Source organism: Aphelocoma coerulescens, chromosome 5, assembly GCF_041296385.1.
Source record: "Aphelocoma coerulescens isolate FSJ_1873_10779 chromosome 5, UR_Acoe_1.0, whole genome shotgun sequence".
NCBI lineage: Eukaryota > Metazoa > Chordata > Aves > Passeriformes > Corvidae > Aphelocoma > Aphelocoma coerulescens.
This window is the reverse complement of record NC_091019.1, coordinates 63742511-63767290: the sequence shown is the minus strand read 5'-3', so window position 1 is coordinate 63767290 and position 24780 is coordinate 63742511. Positions and strand designations below refer to the sequence as shown.

Below are 24780 nucleotides of genomic sequence, written 5' to 3'. Positions count from 1 at the left end.
TTTTTACAAGGGCATGGAGTGACAGGACAAGGGGGAATGGCTTCAAACTGACAGAGGATGGATTTAGATTGGATATTAGGAAGAAATTCCTGCCTGTGAGGGTGGGCAGGCCCTGGCACAGGTTGCCCAGAGAAGCTGTGGATGCCCCATCCCTGGCAGTGTTCCAGGCCAGGCTGGAAGGGGCTTGGAGCAACCTGGGCTAGTGGAAGGTGTCCCTGCCCTCGGCAGGGGGTTGGGAAGGGATGGTGCCTTCCAACCCCAACCATTCTGTGATTCTGTTATTCTAATGAATGATTCTCCAGCTGTGCAGCCCTTGCAGGTGGCTGGAGTAACCTCCAGATGGGAGACACAGATTTAAATTCCAGCTCTGCATCCACCATGAGTTCTATCCTGGACTTAAAAATATATCTTATCAATCAAAACTGAACCCTGTGATAGCATCAGCAAAAAATGTCCAAACTGACTTTTTAACTTTTCTGAGAGACGCTTTTTTCCTATTTTGTGCACCAGCCATTGCCTTGATTTGGGGCATTTTCTTTAAGAAAAAAAAAAAAGAAAGCAAAAGCAGGACAGGAAAATTACTTTCAGCTGAAGTGAACACTTCTCTCCAGGTGCTGAAGACTGAGAGAAGGTGACAAAGAGGAGGCTAAAGATTTAATACAGGAGCTTAATAATAACTGGTTTCTACTTTCTGTCTGTAACAAGGTGCCACCTGCTGCTCCCTTTTTCTTTGTTTGTAAAAAACCAGTGAAGAAGAAGGTTGGAAAAGCAGATGACCGAGCAGCTTTGCTAAAGTGAGAAAGGTTTAGGCAAAGCTGAAGCTATTACTTACATATAATAGTAATATTATAGACTCATAGAATATCCTGAGTTGGAAGGGATCCATAAAGATTATTGAAGCCCAGCTCCTGGAAAAATTATTATATTATATTATATTATATTATATTATATTATATTATATTATATTATATTATATTAGCCATGCAACCCCCTTCCAGACAGTACCCTGAAAATCCCTGCCCTGTCCACATGAACACACTCCTTTCCATGAGTAATTTAGAGCACACAGTTAATTGAATACTCTCGTGTTGCCACGGCTGCCTCCCGAGGGATGGAAAAGGCTCTTAGGTAAAATCAAAATTAGTCTTTAATATCAGCAAGAGCAAACAAATGAGCCCTTGGAGTTGGATGCATTTGGTGAAAGAGGTTGATGTGTCGCTCGTGAATTGGGCTAAGTGTGTTCCAACCCCATTGACTGAGCAGGAGGGTTTGCTGGAGGAGATAATTATATAAAGAAGAAAATTAGCTGCTCTTCAGACAAATTAAGGATGTCCTTCTCCTTCATCTCCTCTCTCCGTGCTGATGTGGGAGTCCTGCAGCTCTCCAGGAATGAAAAGCAGTTTCAGGTTCAGCCCTAATGAAAGGCTTGCACCATCCATGGCTCCTGCTGCTGGTCAGTGATGGAATTCACCAGAAAATGGGATTTTTTTTTTCTTTTCCACCTATTTTTTTACTCAGGTGATTTGATCCAAAAGGCTTTTGGTGTCCTTAGGTCCGAAGTCTCTCCTGTGGCTGGCACAGGGCTGCCTTTCTTGCACCAATAAACTGAGCTTGTTAGGGGTGAGTGAGCTGGGCTGCCTGAAAATGTAAACAGCCTCAGAAAGTAAATAAATTGGGAAGTGTTTCAAGCCACAAATGGCAGTCAGAGCCTTTTCCTGCAAATAGCAGAGATTTTTATCTCACTATCTTGAAAGTGACATTCAGAGAATTGCTCTCTTGGGGCTGGAAAAGAAGTTCTTCATTACAGGAAACAGGCCTGGATATGATTAAAAAGCAAAAATGTTCTCCTTGGGGTTTGGGTTTTTTTGTTTTATTGAAGGGAAATTGAAAATCTGGTGATCTCTGGGCTGTCAGCAAAGCAGAGATTACTCCAATGGCTCCATTTATAAACTGACAAATGGAATATGGAGCAGACATTTACAGAGGTGCTGCCTTGCATTGGGCTCTGTAATCTCTGTATTCTCTGTCCTTCGTACTGTGTCAAAATAGGCCAAAAATACATTTATTGAAATGTCAAACTTCAGTGTTCTGGCTCTGTCCATGTGGAAATAGCTTTTCTATCTCCCCAACAGGAATTTTGCAGTTCTCTGTGAGATTGTTTTGCAGTTTACTGTGTGTTCTTGGAAAGTCCTTTGGAAGAAGTGCGCTCGGAAAACTTTCAGCCTCAAAATCCCAGGAACATTCTGAACCTACAGAAAGAGCCCTTTTTTTCTCACAGATCCTGCAAGTGACCTCCTGTTTTTTCCTCACCAGCTGAAGAGCTTAATCCAAGCGTGGAAATAAAAATCAAATTCTGGAAAAACATTTTTAAAATATCTTCTTAATGGTCTTTTGCCAGCTTCATCCCTCTTCCCCTCCTGCTTGAGCTCAGCAAACTTTTCGTTTCAAGCTGTTCTAACACTCAAAGGACGGATTACTGTGGGTAAGTTTTCCTTGGTAAATAGTTTCCAGGGAGATTTAGATTTCTTTATGCTGCAAATTTCTGCTCCTTGAAATGCAAAGATAATTTTCTGGGGTTTCTTTTGGTTGTATCCAGCCCCAAAACTCCTTTCTGTCAGCGTGCATTGGATGCACTGTCAGTCAGCATCAGGCAACCTGCAGCAAGGTTAGGGAGGAGCTGCAGCCCTCAGAGGGAGGAAGAAGGGGAAACTGAGGCAGGAGAGGCTGGGTGTGCTGGAATCCTTTGGATACACGAATTCTGGAAATCAGAACTGCTGCTTCTTCAGAGGCAAGTGCTACCACCATACCTTGGAGTATGTGGATTGCCTGAGCCTTGTACAGACGGGAGGGTTGGGATGTGCTGGGGGGTGTCCTTAGCAAATCTGCTCATCCTCCACGCTTTTCTTCTCTCTGTGCAAACAAGAATGGCTTGAAGAAGCATTATCCTGCTTAAAACACCGGATCACATGGCAGGGGAAAGGCACAGAAAAGGGCAAAGCGAGGATTTGGTTTGGGAGTTACCATTTCTCAGCACTTGGTTGTCACAGGAGCCCGACCTCATGGACTTCAGCCAGAGCAGTTTTTGCTGGGGACTTTCTGCAGCCCCAGGGATTAATTCTTAAAGCTGGTCCTGACACAGGATGGGGCCTCTGACTCCTGTGACTCAGATGAGGCTCGAGGCTTAGACCGCCTCACTTTGCCAAACAGAAACCAGATTTTTCTTTAAAATTAGGACTTGAGGGGGAAATGGTGAGCCACAGTCGGCTACAGCTAAGGAAACAGAAATCAAACAAACCACCTCCTGAAACAGCAGCTACACCAGAAGCTGTCTCAGCCTGGGCAGCTCTCTGAAATCTTCCTGGAACAGGCAATGGCACTTCTAAATCCCTGCTGCCCATCACAGCCATCCTGGTGGTCACCCTGCCTTAGGACACGGCTCCCCTTCCCCAGCAGGGAGAGCAGAAGGATCCCCTGGCCATAAAACTACAGCCACAGTCGTATCCCCGTGTCTCCTGGTCATTTTTCCCATTTCTGCTTGTTTTCCAGCAAGAATTTCACCCATTTGCCTGCAGATAGTGAAGGCAGTGATGGGGTTGGCATCAGTTTGGCTGTAAACACGTGGATGCAGGGCTGGGGGCCTTGACTCCTCCTGGTCTCATCTCCCAGGTCAAAAGTGGCAGGACAAGAGGAAATGGGCTTAAGTTGTGCCTGGAGAGGTTTGGATTGGATACCCATGAAAATTTCTTAACTGAAAAGATTGTCAAGCCCTGGGCAGTGGTGGAGTCCCCATCCCTGGAGGGATTTAAAAGCTGCAGGGATGTGGCACTTGGGGACAGGGGTCAGTGGTGGCCTTGGCAGTGCTGGGGAAATTGGTTGGAGTGGATCATCTTAGAGGGCTTTTCCCACCTAAATGATTCCATAATTCTCCACATTGTTGCTCTGAACACATGGTGTTCACTCAAAAATCTTGAGGTATAGACCCTATAGAAAGGATTTGTCTTTTTGAGAGAAACATTTAATCCAGAGCAGCCACTTTTTGCTCCATGGGACCACCTGGGCACCTTTCAAAGTCAAAATTTACAGCAATTCAAGACTTTTCTCCTTCTGGAAGGTTCTGTAAAGCTTCCAGCTGTTTTTCCAGGCCTGGCTCCTACAGCTGTGCCCCACAGTGCTCTTTATGTGGTTCAACAAGTATTACCAGGCTGCTTCCCGAAGATCTGGAGTATCTGCATCGCATCTGGATTCTGCTGGGAGCCTGCTCTGCCACTGCCTAGGTGATCCCACTTGTCTGTGTTGGGTGAATAATCTGCAGCAGCAGCAGCTCGGGCTTGCTGATAAGAGCTTTACATAGAAATGAGGCAAGAGAAGGTTGGGATGCACAGGTCTAATCTCTCCACTTGGTTTTTTAATAGGAAATAAGGGGGGAAGCAGGGAGGCAAGACTGTGCTGATGGATAAAGCAGTGCCACAGGGCAGAGGGCACAGAGCTCCCATATTTTTGTGTGTTTTACACACTGGGGCAAACCAAGCCTGGTGAAACAGATTCTTCCTTGATAGTAAGTGCCTCAAATAGGGTGGGATAACACAGGTGTGGAAAAGGGGTAAAGGCCTGGGGAGGGATAGGAGGAGAGGAAAGCACTAGGGATGGGAAATCAGAGGTGTGGAGCTGGTGAAGTGTCCCCAGTGTCTCCTGCATGCATGGAGATGGGCACTCTGGCTGGCTGGGAGGGGGATTTCACAGATAATTTGGGACTGTAAAATATGACTACAATGGGGTGCCTGTTGCAGAGGGTCAGGAGGGTCTGCACTGGAAGGGCAGCACTTCATTCACCTGAGGAGTTCTGTGTGGCCAGAAGGAGATACCTGAGCAGGTCGAGAGGTGGTGAAAAACTGAGCTCCTGGTGCAGAATGGGCTACCAGAGCCTACAGAAAGACAGAAACAGGGTGGAAAAGCAGCCCTGTCTGCAGCCAGGTATGTGCCCTCCTCTGAGAAGACTGTGTCCCTCAGCAAAAATATATAGCTTGTGATGTATTTCTGCCAGGCTGATAAACTGAGCCAGCTCCCAGAAAGGTTCAGCTAGCAGAGGAAAAGCTGGGAGCAAGGGAAGGGAGAGGTAGATGTCCATATATCGGCTGTGAGAGCAGCTCAGCCACCATGAGTGACCTCCTCCAGCTCCCAGCCGACCGCTGGCAGCGCTGGCCACCCTCCCTGTGTGTGCCCCCATGGAGCAGCTTCCAACTCAGTTACAAAATAACCCAGACTGACCCCTGCTCTTGTATCCATCTCCTCCAGGAACACAACCACCTGCCCTTCAGCCTCTGGCTTTCCAGCCCCCTCTGATTAACCTTTCTTCCTCCAGCATGGTGTGGCAGCGAGGGCTCTCCCGGAGGAGCAGGAAGGCAGTGGGACTTCTCCAGAAGCTGCTCCCAACTTCTGTGTCCACCACATCCCTGACATGCACATGGCCAGGGAAGGATCACCTCTTTCTCATCCAGGCGTGCTTAGCAGAGAGCTGAGCCTCCACTGGGATGGTGTAAGCAGGCAGATAAATGTTGTCATGTTTAAGAGCAGGGAATTAATCACATCTGCCAAATCCGTCTTGGTAAACAAGCTTAAGCTTTACCCGGGAAACCTGAAATGATAAATCCTACTTTTCCATTTGGAAACTCCGTTGTTCCTTTTCAGTTAAGCTTTTTCTGACCTAAGAACTCTTTTGGGGTTATTGTCTGTTTCTGGCCAGGCACTGAGAGGGGAACAAACAATGGAAATTTGTGCAAAAGCCCTTTCTTCTGGAGGTAGGAGGTGTGGGCTGCATCCCTCTGAGCCAGCTGTGTCCACTCTGAAGGACATCAGGGAGATGGATGCTCAGGGATCCCTCAGAGCCTTCACCATGGCCACAGCTTTACCTCATCAGCTCCATCCTGAAATTGAGCCCAAGCCCATAAACTTTTCTGAGAAAACACTGTGGGGAGAGATCCCTTGGCTGTAAAGGACCAAGAGGCTACAATCCATAAACCTTTAGGAAAAGTATCACTGCAGCAGAAGGTGTGGCAGGTTGGGAACCTGGTCAGGGCTGATAACGTCACCTCAGGGGATGGGAAGAAACCCCACACTGTTCTCTCAAACCAGGCTCTGCTCTCCTGATCTCCCAGCACATTTAACCCCAGATCTCCATCTGGGATGAAAGGTTTCATGTTAACAGGCTTTAATTGTGTGGGCAATGTGCTGCTTCTCCAGGTGTTGGGTTACTGCCTGTCCTCTAAAAGCAGGGACATGTCATCAAGGTCAGGGGCTTGGTGTGCATTTATTTGGTCACCAAAGTAATACCTTCCTTCTCCTGACAATGGGAAGGTGGTGGTGCTTTCTGTGCTGTGAGGAAAATCATTAGCAGAAAACCTGAGCTGATGTTGTTCACATCTTTGGGGGCAGTTGTTTGCTTTGTTTTTCTGTCTGAGATATTTGTCTTTTTTTTTTTTTTTTTTTTTTTTTTTTTTAATAATCTTTCTTGGGCTCTTTGAAATGTGCCAAGCGGATGATTAACTGCAGGAAGCATCCAGTCTCCGGGCGTGATTTGCATGTTAATCAGTGAAATCAGCACCGCTGAATCCTGTTACACCTGGACATCAAAGCAGGCCATTAGGGAAGGGATGGAAGATGATAGCCATGGGCCTGGGACCTGGGGGTGGCTGGAGGCGGCTCTGCAGGACAGGAAGCCTCGAGGGCCAGCAGGGGAAAGCTCGACTCTACACCTGACTCATCGCTGTGGGGAACCCGCACATGGCTGGCAAAATCTGACACTCAAGGGAAAAGGCTTAGGGGAAAACGTTGCCCTAAAAGCATTTCATTATTTCTCTCCTGACAGAAGCTGTCTGATGGGAAGGGCTTTGGTACATCGAGCCAAATTTTATGATGCCCTCACAGATTTTGCAAAACCTTCATTGCAGAAGAACCCCACTTTCAAAACCAGCCCTCAGTGACCATCAGTCCCATGACCCCAAAGGCAAAGGACCAGAGAATGGTTTGGGTTGGAAGGGACATTAAAGACCATCTCATTCCACCCCCTGCCATGGCAGGGACACCTTCCACTATCCCAGGGTGCTCCAAGCCCCATCCAACCTGGCCTGGAACACTGCCAGGCATGGTGCAGCCACAGCTTCTCTGGGCACCCTGTGCCAGGGCCTCACAGGGAAGAATTCCTTCCCAATATCCCATCCATCCCTGCCCTCTGGCAGTGGGAAGCCATTCCCTGTGTCCTGTCCCTCCATCCCTTGTCCCAAGTCCCTCTCCAGCTCTCCTGGAGCCCCTTTAGGCCCTGCAAGGGGCTCTGAGCTCTCCCTGGAGCCTTCTCTTCTCCAGGTGAGCACCCCCAGCTCTCCCAGCCTGGCTCCAGAGCAGAGGGGCTCCAATGACTTCATTCTGTAGAGCAAATAGGAAGGGTGGCCACAGGCAGGTGTTATTTTCCTGAACCTGGACACAGCTGGGCTAAGAGCAGTGATTTTCTGTGGAGGTTTTTCTTATCACAGATTCACTCCCTGCTCCAGATCTCAGTGCCCCTCTCCAATTCCCAGTGTGAGCACAAAGCCAGGTCTCACTGTGCTTAACTAGAACATCAGGTACAGAATCTGAGTACTCAAAAGCTGGGAAATGAAGGGGGAAGAATTCACTCATTTTAACTATTTCCACATTGTAACCACTTACATGACTTTTCTTGCCGGGAAGGAAAAGCCTTTTCCCTCTCTGCAGCTGCTCAACTCCAACTCAGACAGATATTTCTCTGTATTTTTGTTGGGGTTTTTAAAATCCTTTTAGTGTTTTGTAATTATTTTTTTTCCTTCTTACACAGATGAAGACTGAACTCCTGTAATTTGAACACCTGGATCAGAAAACTCATCAGTACATTGCAACCAAAGAGGGAAAAATTAGGGCTAACCTTGTATTATGTGCAGCTTAATATCTATGTTCCCATGGTAGGAGAAGATTCCAGGGATGGGGCAGCCACAGCTTCTCTGGGCAACCTGTGCCAGGGCCTCACCACCCTCACAGGGAAGAATTTCATCCAAATATCCCATCTAAACCTGCCCTATGTCAAGTTAAAGCCATTTCTCCTTGTCCTGTCCCTCCAGATCCTTGTCAAAAGTTCCCCTCTAACTCTCTTGGAGCCCCTTTAGGTTCCAGGAGGTGCTTTAGCCCAACTGTGGGTTCACTCCTGGATTCTTCCTGTCAGTTAGCTGAGAGGGAGGAAAACCTCAAGTTTTAAACATCAGAGACTGGGATCTCAGACAGGGGCTCTTGCCATGTGATGGAAGAAAAGAAGAAAACAGGGCAGAGCTGGGAAAATAAGTCATAACATCAACTGGCAGCGCAAAAGCTGGCACTGACTCCAGCCCCATATATCCTAATTTTTGTCCCATTCAGGTGTCCAGGACTCCAGCAGCAGCAGGACCAGGACTTTAACTCCCCACCACACTCTTTCTCTAGGAGATTATTATTTTGCAGATGCCTGAAGCCACCCCTGGATATACAGGAGGCTTAGCCAGGCTGGGGGTGGTTTCTTCTCCCAGGGAACAAGTGACAGAACAAGAGGAAATCACCTCAAGCTGCACCAGGGGAGGTTTATTAGGAGGATATTAGGGGAAATTTCTTCACCAAAAGGGTCATCAAGCCCTGGCACAGCTGCCCAGGGCAGTGGTGGAGTCCCCTTCCCAGGAGGGATTTCAAAGCCATGTTCATGTGGCAACTGGGGACATGGGCCAGTGGTGGCCTTGGCAGTGCTGGGGAATGGCTGGACCTTGGAGGGCTTTTCCAACCTAAATGATTCCATGATTCTGTGATATTAGATCTCAGTGGGAGTGTCAGATTTGGTGCTGTGGTGGGAGATGCTGCAAATGCTGGCACAGGACCAGTCCCTGTCGTGGGGAGGTCAGAGCCAGCTCCCAGGACTGAGAGCATCGTGTGGAGGGAGAAAAGGGAGAAGGCCCTCATCCTCAGAACCTGTGCAAGGCTGGCTGCCTTCAAAGCAAATTTTCCCAGCTGCACGAGATCCCTGTGGGTCATTAATTAAAGTATCATCTTCTTTTGAAAGATGGGATGGAGGAGGAGAAAAATAAACGGGGCTGGATATCAAACCGAGAGCAGCAGTGGGCTGTGCCCAGCTCCTCATCCTTGGCCTCAAAAGAAGGACAGGTGGTTTGGTTTCACAGGTAAACCTTCAACAAAAATAAATTTAGAGTCTGCAAGAAGATTTAAATTTTTTTTTTTCTTTTTGGCCACTTCTGCTTGCAACCACAAAGTGAATCTGGAGATCCTTGGGAATGAGAAAATTCAAAATAGAAGTTGAAAGCAAGGGTTGCTGCAGAGAGGAAGCCTTCTCTTTTTAAATTTTTTTTCCCTTTTTTTCCTGCTCTAGCTTTAGCATGCTACTTTCTGCCACATTTCTGCCACGTTTTTGGATTACTTTTAGTAATATCTTGCCAGATCATTGTTACAAGTCATCTTTACCAAAATAGCAGCAATAACTTGTTGTGGCTGAAAAGTGGGATTTCAATAAATGAAAACCAGAGAAAAATCTCAACCCCCCCAAAAAAAACCAAAAAAACAAAAAAACACCACCCAACCCTGCTCTTAAGCTTAGTGGCTTTCTGTTTATTTGGTTCTTAAGAGTAGGAGATTCTTAGGGAAAAGCAGAATTTCTAGAATATATTTTGCAAAGACCTACAGACACATTTTGCAGCAAATTAAGTGTCTTATTTTATCAATCCCTATCCCAGGGCAGCAGCAATGGCCTCACAGTCCCTGTGTAGTGCAGCACAACCAAATGAAGCTTCAGAAGGTTTTTTCTCAGAAGAACACTGGAAAAAAAAAATCAGCTCCAGCAACTCTCAAAGGCATCTTTGTGTGGCAAAAAGCTGTATTTTTAGGTCAACTTGGCTAAACTGAAGGAGGTGGTTTGTGTGTTAAGTAGAAGTAATGCCTGGCTTTTAAGCTCAGCCTGAATTTGTGGGAGTCCTAAGCCATGCTGGTTGTTTTGGGTGCTGTTTAGAACTGGGATCAAATGGCCACCAGTGAGAGACACCTGCCCAGTATTTAATTTGAAGTGTGTGTCTGCAAGGGGTGACTGCAAAACTGTTCCTTTTTGCTCCTTTTTTCTCAGGGAACAGTGGTTATGTAACATTTTAATCAAGAAAAACGAATAATTTTGGATGTTAAATCATGGCTGCATGGAGTAGCAGTTAATGCCAGGGTGGGTATCAGCTGTGTGTCAGGAGGAACAGGGAAATTTGGGGCTGGATCAGCAACACAGCAGGGTTTGCTCTGCCCCATGCCCGAGGGAGAGTGTCAGCACTGATGGGAGCGAACAAAATGCATGGAGAAAAAAGGGAGAAGCTGTGGGCAGATGGAGGATTCCCCAGATTTACAGCTCCCCAGGACTGACACAGATATCTCCTGTGGGGACACTTTGGAAAGGCTCCTGTCACAGAATCACAGAATCCCAGAATGGTTCGGGTTGGAAGGGACCTTAAAGATCATCTTTATTTCCAACCCTCTGCCAGGGGCAGGGACGTCTCCCACTAAAGCAGGTTGCTCCAAGCCCCATCCAACCTGGCCAGAAAGGGAATTTAGGGGGTGAGAAAGGGGAAAAAATAGGTGAACTGGGGCAAGATAGAAGGGGAAGAAAGCAAGGCTTGGTTTTGCAAGCAAGAAGGATGATTTCTCCCATGTTTCTCCTCTCTGGAATGATGAAACAAGGTGCTCAAAGGCTGAGACAAAGAGGGAATTATAGCAAGGACCAACCAAATATTGGGCCTAAGGACCTGAAGCTGTGTCAGTGTGGGGGTTTGGTTGGATATTAGGAAAAAGTTCTTCACCCAGAGGGTGGCTGGGCACTGAACAGGCTCCCCAGGGCAGTGGTTACAGCACCAGACTGCCAGAGCTCCAGGAGGGTTTGGGCAGTGCTCTCAGGCACAGGGTGGCATTGTCAGGGTGTCCTGTGTGGAGCCAGGAGTTGGACTGGATGATGTTTGTGAGTTCCTTCCAGCCCAGGATGTCCTATGAGTCTGTGGGATAAGTGTTGCTCTCCTGGCCGTGCACCAAGTGCCCTGTTCACTCCTGGTTTTATTTTTGTGTCCCTCTCAGCCAGGGCTGGATGTACCCTCAGCCAGAGCCAGCGCAGGCCTGAGCCTTCCTGCAGGAATTCGCTGGATGAGCTGTTCCCACAACGTGTCAGTAGGTGGCAAAAAGCTACAACCCTTGTTCTAAGCAAGAAATAAATGTTTTTCCAACCTCTTTCGAGAACGGGAGGGATCTGTGGGCAGCCCTGTGGAGATGGATTGTGTTCCCACTGGGACAGAGATCCCTGCACCAGCACTTCTGGGAGGGAAAAGCATCTCAGAATCCAGTGTCAGGAGCAGGTGAAGAGGCTCAGAGAGAAACAGGACCTGCCTCCTTCCTCTTACTTCATCAGGGAACCCTTGTGCCATCGCTTGACCTTACTCAGAAATTATTTGAAGAAAGCTGGGAACTGTGAGGACGTGGGAAAACAGCAGGTTTGGGGCTGTGCTATCACAGAGCAGTCTGAGGATACCTGGTGAGGCAAACAAAGACCTGCCACGCTTGGTATTTTTTCAAGCTGGTGATAAGACTTTAATCTTCATGTACAGCCTGAAACGGAGCTGCTCAAGTCGCTGTTCTTGGGGGCTTTTCTCTGCAGCTTTGTGTAAGCAGATTGAAGCAATCCCAGTCGCCTGTCACACACCTTCCAGGGGGGCAGGGCAGATAAAGGGTTTAATAAGGTTGCTGGATGTATCCCAGTGGCTCAGATGGTGGGGTTTTTCCTGCCTTTGGATGCCTGTGTGCATCGGGGAAGGAGGATGTTACATGGTGCTGAAGACTCACATTCCTGAGGAGGTCAAACACTCTGAGCACCAGGTGGGACTGAGCCCAGGGAGGTTAGAAGATCCCGTTAATCCAGACTAGTCAGTGAGATCCAGTTACAGTGGGGCTTTGTTCAGCTTTATTTACCTAACACCTCTCTTTGTTAAGTGTAATTAAATCTTTGGTTTTTTCTCAAGAACAGTAACAGAGGTGTTACAGCAACCCCAGCTGCTCTTTTAAATACAGAAGTACAGTTTGTTGACATTTCCTCTCATAAAGTGTACATTTAATTGCTAATGATTTTGCCAGGCTGGTGCTGACTTCAGGCTGAGCATTATCATTTTGATTTAACATTTCAGCAAATCTGGTTCAACTAATCGTGAGCTGGAAGAACTTGGCTTGCTCTGGCCATGTTTGTACTGACAAAAACATCCCATAGCCATTTCCCTGGGGAGATCAAATGTCCTTTGGGGCAGGGATCTATCTGACCTACATCTTCTGGGCTGTACCATTTGCTGTTACCCATACCCACACCATTAACTGCATAAAATCTCCATTCTTTGCCATTTTGGTGAAAAATGATAAAGTGAATTCTCTGAAGGTGCTGAATCTGGGCCGAGCAGCTTCTGCCCCAGCACAGCTCCTATGTGGAGACACCTCTAACCTGCAGGATGGGTCCAGCCTTGCCCCAAAGCTTTGGGTTGTGTGGGACAGCCACACAGACACATTTTTATCCCAGGGGGGTCAGGGTGAGGGGCTCTGCCAAACACAGACTCTGGTTTCTGTGGGCTGTGGCTGGGGTTGAGGCTGTGTGTGCTCAGATATGGTGAGTGGCAAGTTGTGTCCTCTCTAGAGCTGCTTGTAGTGGCTCAGCCTTCCAATGGTTCCAGCATTTGGAACTGGGAACTGAAAACATCTCCCTAAAGTCTCCATTGCTGAGTTGCAGAACATACATTGTGGAAGGTTGGTTGGGGTTTTCTCCCCCATCTTCTGCAGTTTGTAGAAAAGTCCAAGTTTCACCTTTAGTTACAAAGAAAATGTTTTCATTTCCAGTGTCTGGAAGGATGTTAGAAAACACGAGAAGAGGGTGAGATGCCCCCTGCCTCTCTACAGGTTGGGATGAATGAATACAATCAAGAACAGCACAGTCAAACAATTTTGAGCACCAGAAGTATTTCATAGACTCACAGAATGGTTTGGGTTGGAAAGGACCCTAAAGATCATCCAATTCCACCTGCCAGGGACACCTTCCACTTGCCCAGGTTGCTCCAAGCCCCATCCAGCCTGGCCTGGAACACTGCCAGGGATGGGGCATCTGCAGCTTCTGTGGACAGCCTGTGCCAGGGCCTCACTACTCTCAGAATAAGGAATTCTTCCCAATATCCCATCTATCCCTGCCCTCTGGCATTGGGAAGCCATTCCCCCTGCAATGGGAGCAGGCTTGCTGATTTTATTGCTTCTGCAAGAGCAAATTTTGCACACTGTAGATTGATAAATTAATGCTCAGAGTCTTCTCTGCACAGTCTGTGATATGGATCGAATGGTCCACAGGCACTTCTCCGTGGGCAGCACTCTTCCCCAAGGCTGGCAACACGATTATTGGAAAACTAATCAGCTCTATCTGAGATAAATTGCATTTCCACCAATTATAGCTTAATTGTTGACAGATGGGAACACAGAAGGGAGATGTGTCACATCATTAAGAGAACAGGTGTATAGACAAGTGCCAGATTAATTGTTCCAGCCCATTAAATCATTGACCTTTTCAGCACACCCTCAGCACTGAGTTCAAAGCTCTCACGATATTTCCAGTTCACACAGAATGATGGTGTTTATCAGCAAAGTTCTCAGGGCATTTTTAAAACACACAGACTCCAGACATGGACTCATTAGCCATGAACAGCTCTCCTTCTCATTAAAATGATTCCTCTTCTTCTTCCTTCCCTGTGCTGGGGTTTGTTTTCATGTTTTTCTAGTGAAAACCCACACGGTGTGTGGGCTTTCTCCAAAGTGCAGTTTTCCCCATGGAGCATGTAGACATTCTGTAATGGGCCATATATTTAGGGATGTCAAAAGTAGGTGAAATCAGGACAGAACAACTCAGTCCTGGGCAGCTGGGCTGGAGGCTCCAGCTCGATTTGGGGCTTTGACTGAGATTTCCAGCTCCTGCTCTGCCTGGGATTTTCAATAAAGATAAATACTTGTGAAAGTGAGTCAGCCATGGGCGTCTCATTCCCCTAAATGAGTGTAAAAATGTGTCTCCTGCTCTTTTCCTGGCTGTGTAAATCAGGAGGCTGAGGGTGCAGCACAGACACATCACAACAGCTTTGTGGGAGGGAGCACAGGTTTGAGACAGTGATGCAGCACAAGCTTCATCTGTCTTGAGCTGTCCAAGCCCTGCTCGTCCTGGGTAACTGAGAACTGACTCTAGATCTTGTTATTCTGGGTGTCCTGGATTGAAAAATGAAAGGATAAGATTTCCAGCTCAAAGTGGCTGTGATGATAACATTTGTTACACCTGGACTCCCTGCCCTGCAGCAAGGAGCTGATCTGAAGATGTTTTGGCCCCTGGTAGTTCTGGAAATACCAAGTGGGGAGGGAGGGAGACAAGCAGGAGGCACAAGGATGAGTTAATGCCATTTGTCAGCTCTGCAGCTTCAAACAGAAGCAAAACTGATGCTGGTGATCAGACCTGTCTGTTCCCCAGGGCCAGGCCTGGTGGTGAAATCTCTCCCTCCTTTGTGTTTCACCAGTTCCCTGCTTATCCAGTTTGCCACGTTAAATAACCATGTGATATTTAACTGAAATCTCCTTTTATATAAATGCTTTGAATCCACAAACTTGGTGGCCTTTATGGACCTATTGGGACAACCAGATAGGAGACAGGAGAATTGGGTGAAGTTCCCTCTCAGATAACAAGTTATTTCATAAGGAAAAAGAGAGAATTTAATAAAAAATAGAGTTTATGTGAGATGGAAACTGCAAGAACCTCTTTGATTGATCAGATACTTTCATATAATCATCTTTTTCAATATACTTGGAAATGTCAGATTGCAACAGAGCAGCTTGTTCAAATTCCTGGTGAATGCTGCAGCCTTGACCAGCATCCCTGGGAGAGTGTCTGCAGGAAAAGATGGAAATCCCTCCATTTCCATCATTCACTCCCCAGCACTGAAACCTGAACAGGGAAAAAAAGTGAACCAAAGCCAGATTTTTTAGATTGCATATAAAACTGGAGGTTAGTACTGAAGAAAGTACATATATTTTTGTGTCCAGGACAGGAGAGGAGAGGAAATTAAAAAAAAAAAAAAAAAAAAGCCACAAAAGTAAAAAAGGAATTTTAGAAATGCCAAAATAAATATTTTAAAGGCTTTCTAAATAAATCATTTTACCTTGCATTTTGAACTGGGGTTTGTGGTTTAGAAAAGGTTAACCCCAAGTTAAACAGGAAGATTGAGTAACTCAAAGGCAAGTGAAACATTTCATTTCAGTTGAAATTTAATATTTGGGGTTAACCCAGAACTTTTCCCAGCTTCCACATGGGGTTTTTTTTGCCAGCCCCCTTCTCTTCTCTCAACCCCCATTTCCCTGTTGCTCCATCCAAGGCTTTTTTCCCCAGATATTTTGGTTCAGCCACACAACCCAGAGGGTCACTATCCACCCCACATCAGCGAGCTCCTCATTTCCAGCTGTTCTTTCCACTGGCTCAGGCTCACAGGAATTCCACATACAGCCAGCACTGTGCCTCCAGCCTCAGCCCATCCACCTGGGAGGATTCCAGCCCCACTGGAGCTGGGGCTCGTTTCTTTGGCACAGCCCAAGCCATGCCACTAGAAATCCCTGTCAAAGAAGTCATCAAAGAGGGAAACTCTCTCTGTCTTGGTTCTCACAAGTGTGGGTTTGCGGGGAATCTTCTCTTCCCTCTCCCACTCCTCTGACCCTGTGCTGGAGGAGTCCCAGAACAGATCCCTTGCCCGTGGCTCCATGCAGAGCCACAGGTCAACCTTCCCACTCCTGTCTGGAGAGAGTTCAGCCCTGTCAGGCTGCCTGGAGAGTCCTTCACCCCACGTGTTTCCTAGGGGAGAGAAAAAAATGAAATATCATGGTTTTGCAGAGCTGCTCAGTCACCTGGAATTCAGCTGGAAATGGCTATGGACAAAGAAAATCCTGAGAGCTCCCTGCAAGACGAGGCCCCGTGTCTGGGGCAGGGTGAGGTACAACACACTCAGGATTATATTTGGCGAAGTTACAGAGTCTGGCAGTTGGCTTTATTGCCAAGGGGAAGAGAGCTGAGGTGAAGAACCATGAGGAAATAGGAAGCCAAGCTTGTTCCCCTTCCTCCTGGTGAAAGTTCACCTTCAGGTAAGTTTTTCATGGATTTAAGCACTTCTGGCCTCGGTGATACATTCCCAGCCTGTGCCAAAGGTTGTCATGTGCAGGCAAAGCAGGACAGGGCTCATGCCTTGGACAGGTCAGGATGAAATGGTGGCTGAGATCCACTTTGCTTCCCCCTTCTGTAGGGACAGTGGGGAAAAAACCCTAAACTTAAAAAGTGATCAGCCTCAGCGAGCGCCACACTTACCCCAGAGAGCTCTCTGAAGCATTCCAGTGCTTTGTCCTACAAACACAATTCCCAGCCTTCTCCCCCCCAGCCTTCTGAACCTGCATCTTATCACTGCAGGAGATGGAGCAGTGGAAGCATCTTCCATAGGGAAACTTCTCTGATGACATTTAGGAGGGCTGGTGAGTTTTACATCGCCTTGGAAAATTATTCCACTTACCAGGGTGGTCTTCATGAAAACGCTGATTGTGCTCAGCAGGGATGGGGTCTCGGCTTCTGGCACTGTCGCCTCTCTGGGGAGTGCCAAGGACATCCTTGGGGCTGAATTGCTTGGGTTTTTGCTTATTGATTTTTGCCTCCCTGTGGAGATTCCGCTTCAGCTCTGCCTGGGTTTGAAAATGAGTTGTCAACACAAGCAGCAGAGGAGCAAACACATTTTAATGGCTCAACGTGGCCCAGCATTAGGGGGGTTGGCCCTGGAAATAATTGCACAGTCAAGTAGTTTAACCCAAGCAAATGGAATTTGCCAGACTGGGTATGTGGCAGAACATGACTGGGACAGGGAGTTTTGGTTTCTCCGTGAGTCATGGCCAAATGAGGGCAAAGCACTGGAAAAATCACAGGGAATTGCTGATCACAGGGGCCCTGGGGATGCTCCCCACCAGCCCTCTGCCTTAGACACAGGGAAAGCTTCCTTTCACCTTCCCAGCAAGAGGTCTGAGGCCCCCTGGTCCATAGGAGAGACACCCCCATGCCCTCCCCAAATCCGTCCTGGCATTACCTCTCGTCGCTTGCGGGTCAAGTCCAGCATCTGAAGCTTGTGCAAGTGCTGCCTCCTGCCAGGGAGGGGGTTCAGGCTTTGCCCTCTCTTCTCCAGCACCTATGGGGTATTTAAAGATGCAAATAAATACACCTGCACTTTGTGAAAGAGAAAGGAAGAGCCACCAGCTCACAAACCCCTCAGGCACTCCCGGATAAAGGGAGTGAGCATCTCCCTGCATAGCCAGCTTGCAGGAATTCATCACAGATTTCCACTGTGCTTGCAGTTTATCCCACAGCTCTGGGGCATGAGGGAAAAAAACTTCATTAAAACCATGTATTTGTGCTTCTGCCCCCCGAGGTGTTACCACGTCGAGTTGGTTCTCCAAGATAATCAATCTCATGATCCAAAGGGAAGAACCGCTTTTGCATGTTTGGGGTTGCAGGGGGTGTTTATGGCACACAGAGTTTGCAGCCTTGAAATCACACTTATGGAATTGTTCAGATGGGAAAAGGTGTCTAAGATCATTGAGTCCAAACGTTCCCACAGCACTGCCAAGGCCACTGCTAACCCATGTCCCCAAGTGCCACAACCTCACATCACTTAAATCCCTCCAGGAGTGGTGACTCCACCACTGCCCTGGTCAGCCTGTTCTAATGCCTGATGGTGCTCTCAGTGAAGGAATTTTCCCTAAAACCCAATCTAAACCTCCCCTGGCACAAGTTGAAGCCACTTCCTCTCATCCTGTCCCTTGTTCCCTGGGAGCAGACCCCGACCCCCACCTGGCTCCAAATTCCTTTCAGGAAGAGCAAGAATGTCTCTCCCTTCTCCCACCAACTGCAAGTGATGGGTGCTCAAGTGAGTCATTTAAAAACGCGTCTCTCATATTTTCAGCCTCTAAAATATTTAATATCCTGGCTCAGCAGGTCCATCTCATCCAGGGAATTGTCATGCTGGCAATTCAGAAGCTTTTCCCTTATTTTGGATCCTCTCACCCACATCCCAGTGTTTCAGCTCAGCGTCCTGGGCTCAGCCAGAGACAGGAGCACAGCCAGTGGTTAAATACCAACTTCTGCCCTTCAGGGTGCCCGAAGTGTGAGGGAAAGAAGCCTGCAGCCAGGAATGCCTTGTGGAAGGGCACAAACTCATGAACTTACCTTTGATTTTGGGCTTGCAGCCACTTCTCGCTGACTCCAGGGCCTTGCAGGAGGGATTGCTTGTGGAGGGATGGCAGGTTCAAGCCTCTGCAAGTCCAATATTTATAATAGTTAGCATTGCTCTTTTCTACATGATCATAAAACTGGATATGAAACTACCTGGACATTTTTCCAGCTCCTATTCTGGCCCAGCAGCTTGGGATACAGGAAGGAGTTTGGCATCTCAGGGAGATGAGCATCATTTGGTCTTTCAGGAGTGGGCAAAACTGGGGGAAGCTTTTGCATTACAGCAAAAGCAGCCAGGCCCCAGTTTGACAGCAGTTTCATCCCTGCAGGTATTTCTCTTTGAGCCTCAACAGCACCCAAGTCTCCATCCAAGACCAGCGTGAAGCCAAGCTGCAGCTCAGATTGCTTCATGGCAGAGCTGGAGCATGCAGAGGTGTCATCATTTAATTTAAAGTATCCTATCAGGTCATCAAAGGGCAGATCCCACTTAGAGGAGACCTAGAGCACCATTCCCTCTGTCCAGCCTGTCTTTGCATTGGCCTAAATAAGGCTCTTTCTGCAGAACTGTGCATGGTACAAAGTCATTTTCTGGTGGCTGGTGGAACTCGGCAGAGACTTGCTCTGCAGGCTGCTCTGAGCATGGATTTTTATCTCAAGGAGCAAAGATGCCTCCTTAAATCATGACAAGCTGGGAGGTGTTTCAGGGTCTTTTCATGGCTTGGCATTCATAGAATCACCAAGGTTAGAAAAGACCCCTCAGATCATCAAGGCCAACCAATCACCCAGCACCACCAGGTCCAGCACTAAACCATGGCCTTTAAGTGCCACATCTACACAACTTTTGGACATTTCCAGGGGTGGTGGTTCCTCCTAGAGTTCCCTGCTAGGATGGGAGCTCAGTACAGCTTCCATAAAAATTGAATAGGACATCATCAAAGACTTTGTCTCTAAGACCTGACTTGTACTTTGTTTGGGACACCATGAACTCCTTGATTATGAACAAGGGTCCAATAAATGGGGACACATCTCCATCTGCACTGAACTGCTGCTGGATCCTGAGCTGTCCTTTTAAATCAGTGCAAAAATGCAGGAGGGAAAATCAGCGTCATGTAAAGGGAAAATTCCCCACTAGTCCCCTAAGCCAAGTTCACGTCTCTTAGCATCAAAAAAAACTCCACAAAGCTAAATATGAAACTGAAAATTTGCACTAGATGGCAGCATGTGACACCACAAGCTGTGGTCCGGGCTGGCATCACTCCAGGAAGACACCAGTGCAGGGTGGATGGAGGCAAAAAGCCTCCCACATCCCTCAGCTCATCCCCCTGCCCTGCTGGGGAAACCAAGCTTCAGGCTTTTGGGTGAAGTTCTGTCCCAGGCTGGAAAGTTCACTGTTCCCTTTAGTTTTTGTGAGCCTCACAGGTTTTTGTCTGGAAACACTCACTGACCAAGATCCTCTAAAAGTTCTTGAGAAGACCACGTCATCCTGCTCTGCTGCCTTTGAAAGTATTCCCACAGGAAAAGGCTTTTGCTGGAGCTGTGTCCACTCCCTGAGAGCACCAGAAGCAGAACAGGGTAGGATTAACAGAGTCTTTGTCCTGAAATGAGTATTAACCATGTCTCCATAATACACAAGTAGAGCCATGATGGAAATAAAATCAGTAACTAAAAAGTTCCATGCTGGGCAGAGGTTTCTAAAGGAAACTGTGATGCCATATGACAGTTTTCAGCATGTAGGTGGGCTCAGATCAGATGCTACTGTTGCATCATCCCACCAAACCCAGGCACACATGATTCCATAGCTGGTGGCCTCCTCTGCTCTCTGAAGCCACCAGTGTCACCCAGAGCCACAGCCCTGAGTGGAGGGGCTTAAGTGACCTCATTTGGTGGCTCTTCTGTTCTTTATGATATTAAAAAGATCGTAATCACAGCAAGGAAGTCTCAAGCAAAGCATTCCTTGCTCCAGTGGGTTTGCTGTTCACAGAATCATGGAACTCTGAAATGGTTTGGGTTGGGAGGGACCTTAAGGACCAATCCCCCTGTCATGAGCAGGGACACCTTTCACTAAACCAGGTTGCTCCAAGCAGATTCAGGCTGGATATTAGGAAGAAATGCCTGTGACTGAACACTGGATTTGAGCTGTGGCCTCACCAGTGCCAAGAACAGGGGGAGAAAAAAGGATTTAAAGACATTTCTGAGCTTTAGTTATGCAGTGGTAGCCCTTGTGTGGAGGAAAATCTTGACTGTTAGGTCAGGTATAGTCATGGAGTTTGGCTCTGGGGTAGGAATGGATCAGGGAAATGCAGGACAGGGAAACTGAGGGGAGTTTGGGCAGGTACAGAGCATGAACAGCAATTCCTGAAACCCAGAATGATTGCTCTGTCTTTCACTATGCCCTATTGCACAGTATGTCTGTCTGCTCTATCATCTCTGCTCCTAAGCTGGTGCCTGACCCTTACGGGATGTTGGGCCTGCAGAGCCAAAACCAGCCCCACACAGTGCAAGTCAGATCCTTTCTGCAAAGGGCTCTGTCTTGGCCACACTGGCCCCATGGGAGCCAGGATTTGGCTGCAGGTACCCAGACACCCCAAAGGACAGTGGGACACCACAGCAAAGGTGGCCCTACGTCCCACACTGGGACACGTGTCCTTGCTGGGTGTCTCCAGAGCACATAAAGCTGGTGATCACCCCAAAGTAGGACTTCCCCCTTGTGTTGCTGTAGGATATTTGCTTCCCCCACCATGGTGCTGTGACACGTGCCCCTGTCCCCAAAACCCCACTTGGAGGAGTCAAGCAGAGCAGCTCCCAGGGAGCTCCTCACACTCTCCTTACTTGAGGCCTTCGAGGCGGGTGCTGTTTGATGATGCTGGTTCCATCCTTCCCCGGCACGGTGTTCAAAGAGAGGGGCCCTTCAAGGTTAAAGACATGGATGAAGTTACTTTTGGGTGACCATCAGCTGCTTAGGTGCACTCAGCAATAGATTTGTGCCCTGGTTTTCGGTTGGCACATCCCACTGAAGTCCCTATCTGGGTATTCCAGTAACACATGGAATGTTCTGTGGGCTGCAGAGGTAAAGTGGGCGTAGCTGTGTCTGTGATTTCTAACAAACACCCACCACGTACCCCTCCAACTCCCCTCTACAGCCACTCACATTCCTAAACATGACCACCACCATCCTCGTGTCTCCTGTGGCCTCTCCCAGCCCCTGGGACTTGGGTGGCCAAGGGACTCTCCTCCCATGCCCTGTGACCATCAGCTGGCCAAGAAATCCCTGATCTCTGCTGCCTTCCCACTGCCTGCCCTGTTAAAGTCAGGCACAGGCAGCAGTTTGGGGTTTTTTCCTGCTGCTCAGCCCCTGAGACTTGATTATTGTTATTTTTTGGTGGGACTGAGCAGTACCTCTGCTGATTTACTGACTGTGGCAGAGCTGAGCTGTTGCAGCAGGAGTGGGAGGGCTGTGCTCAGGCGAGTGGTGCACTCTGAGACCCTGGAAATCAGCCCAAGAGAACGTGTCACCCACTAGTGATCCCATTAGGTATTAAAGCAGAGCCTTCTCTGAGGCCTGGACAGGATCTGGGCTCAGGTCTGTTCTGTGCTGGTGCTCTCAAGTGGACACCACTGCCCCTTTTGTTCTTTTCTTGCACAAATAAATACTTGCATGAGCAGGAAGTATTTCTTTCAAACAACAGTTTACCTGTTTATCTCACCTATTCACCCCAAAAAACTGTCCTGGTGCAATCAAATGACATTTTATACATGGAGTTAAGTGAGGTGGGGCTGAGCAGCTCCTGCTCCCATGTGGTGGGAGCCCTGAGATGGTCACAGGGGAGGAGAGTTGGGGATAAAGTGCAGGAAGAACATTACAGTTGATGCCAAATTTAATAATCATATCTAACAAGAAAAGTAATTCTTTTGAAGGTCAGCTTATGGGGGACTTCCTTGAACCTCATGGAGGATCACCAGGCTGGGCTCCTGGAGAAGAGAGAGAAGATAATCACAGAACCATGGAATGGTTTGGGTTGGAAGGGACCTTAAAGATCATTTTTTCCCAACCCCTGCCAGGGGCAGGAACACCTTCCACTATCCCAGGGTGCTCCAAGCCCTGTCCAACCTGGCCTGGAGCACTGCCAGGGATGGGGCAGCCACAGCTTCTCTGGGCACCCTGTGCCAGGGCCTTGCCACCCTCACAGGGAAGAATTTCTTCCTCCCATGAGGGTGTTGGGATATGGAGATGGTGACTCCATCAGGTAAATGTTTGCTGGGCTCTGCAGAGCCCTGGCAATGTTTAACCACTGAACAAAGCTGTGGCTGCTCCACACATGCAGGAATGGGAGCCTGAAGGGAAAATTTTCAGGAAAGAGGCTCCTCTGGAGACAAATCTCATCTGCAAGGAACACGTAGGGAAACAGCAGCTTGTCAGAGCAAAAGGGGGTTCTGGAGTATTGCCTCTATCTGCAGGGCAAGTGAGTGCATAGGGAATTTCTGGGAGAAAGGGAAAGGTAAAGAGGTGGTTCCTGGACCTGGGAACAGGTACATGACACAGGGAAGTGGCTGTGACTTGGGAGAAGCTTGTCCTGGAGAAGGGTACGGCTTTGAGGAAGTTATTTCTCCATTATGAGGTCTGATGGTTTGTGTTGTGCATGTTTGGGGTTGTTTCTAATTTTTCCCTCCCATCCTATCCGTGCATGTGGCTTGTAGGAGATTTGCCCTTACCCTCTGCAGATACAGAACTGGGGGCTGAGGGTTCACTGTGCCCAGATCTGCTCCCCACAGAGCAGGGAGCAGCACCAAGCCCCAGCTCAAGGCATCCTTGTGACTCCTGGTTTTCACCCTTGCACTTCAGCAGCAGCAGATCCTCCCCTCTGGGGGAATCTGGATTTAAAATAAGCCAAGCTGAACCCTCATAAACCAAATAAAACCTATTCTCTTGGAGGCTTTGCTTATTTAGACAGCAGCTTGAGCTAATACATGGATCAAGTCCTCCTGAGCATACTCTTCTTGTTTCTGAAAATGGAAAGCAATGAAAGATTACATTTATTAAATTTTTTATAAAACACACATTTTTTAACAAGCATTTGTTAAATGCCCAGTGATAATTTTCCAGAACAGGAACATTTGGTTGTTCTTGTTCTCATTGAGTACCTAAACTCTGCTCTCCTCCAGCAAGACCTGATCTGTATTCTCCCCAAAACCTCAGTTCCATGAATGTCACTGCTATCATGCCAGAGATTTATTTGCTTTCACTGCTTCCTGATGTCCCCTGATGAATGATCCTGGAGGAAATACCCAGCCTCTGGTGAAGCAGCGGTGCTTAACAATGCTTGGCGTGGGTCAGAAATTGATTTTTGGGGAATGGAAAAGCAGGGAGGAGGGTGCTGGGGCTGCAGATCCTCCTCCCTCTCTGCCTTGCCCTTCCTCTCACCCCGTTGGTTTTCACAGATGTTTCTCCCTCCACTCCCCTAACACGGCTGTGGGAAGCATTTGTCACCATCCAGCTCGTTGTGGAGAGGTGCACATCCACTTCCAGATGGATGCAAACCTCCTTCCTCGCCTCTGGGAAGGATTTGGGTGTGGATGGAGCTTAAAGGCTGAGGGGAGAGGCTGCTTGTAGGGAAACACACACAGCCAGGTCTGTCTGCCTTCTTCTGCTCCTGGCTTGGGAAATTTGTCATTGAGTCCAGTTTTACCTGCCCAGAATCTAATTCTGATTAGGGCAGTGATAACGAAGTGCGTGGCAGGGGCAGCTGAGCAGGACAGGGGTGTGATGGGGGTCACAGGGTGGCTGGACAAGGGCTTGTCTGGACACAGGTGGGTGCCAGGGCGATGCTGGGGAGTTGGGCTGTTTCCAGGGGGTGACTGATGGGAGAGCAAGGAGCTGGGATCTGGGCTCTGGTGAGTGAGACGCTTTCCAAAACAGTGGAGCGGGGAAAACAAGTTTTCCCAAAGCTGAAACCTCCTGGAAATGGCAAAAATGGCAAAAAGCTGAGGATGCAGAACAGCACACCCCCACAGCCACCCCACACTGCAGCCAGCAAACCCACAGCCCCAGTGACCCCCCTGGCCCATGACATTCCAGCGGTGACCCCTCACCTGCAGAGGCTCTCCCGTACCAGGTCTCCCGGAGAGGTGGAAGCTCCAGGTGGAAGATGGGCTTTCCCCACGGTGCCCCACCCGGGGGGATGTGTGTGCTGGGCTGTCCTGGCATGCTGGGGAGCCGGTGCAGGGCAGCCAGAGTGGGCACATCCCCCCGGACGGGCACCGGGGCCACCTTGGTCACCTTGGGGTGCCCCTTGGAGGAGCTCAGGCCCATCCTGCAGAGCCAGGGCTCTGAGAGGAGAAGGAAATCCCCTCATGCACCATCCTCCCTGAACGTGGAGAGGGATCTTTGTGAGCGACTCAGAGCCCAGGCAGCTCCCTGCCAGCTCCCA

At 48.4% G+C, this 24780-nt stretch overlaps 1 protein-coding gene across 3 annotated transcripts; it reads right to left on the bottom strand.

Moving 5' to 3' along the window:
* Positions 1–1011: 1011 nt before the first annotated feature.
* CCDC198 (coiled-coil domain containing 198) lies at positions 1012–24780 on the bottom strand. 3 transcript variants are annotated; one of them, XM_069018562.1, is made up of 6 exons: positions 24443–24780; positions 21185–21261; positions 18350–18436; positions 17214–17312; positions 16653–16818; positions 1012–2910 (listed from the first exon to the last, which is right to left on the bottom strand). In XM_069018562.1, exons 1-6 carry the CDS (start codon positions 24660–24662, stop codon positions 2783–2785), a joined length of 777 nt encoding a protein of 258 aa, XP_068874663.1. In that variant the 5' UTR covers positions 24663–24780; the 3' UTR covers positions 1012–2782. The 3 variants fall into 3 exon arrangements, with proteins under 3 accessions (XP_068874663.1, XP_068874662.1, XP_068874664.1); XM_069018561.1 differs by lacking the exon at positions 1012–2910 and adding an exon at positions 15352–15946 and having other exon boundaries at positions 24443–24774; XM_069018563.1 differs by lacking the exons at positions 1012–2910; positions 21185–21261 and adding an exon at positions 15352–15946 and having other exon boundaries at positions 24443–24773.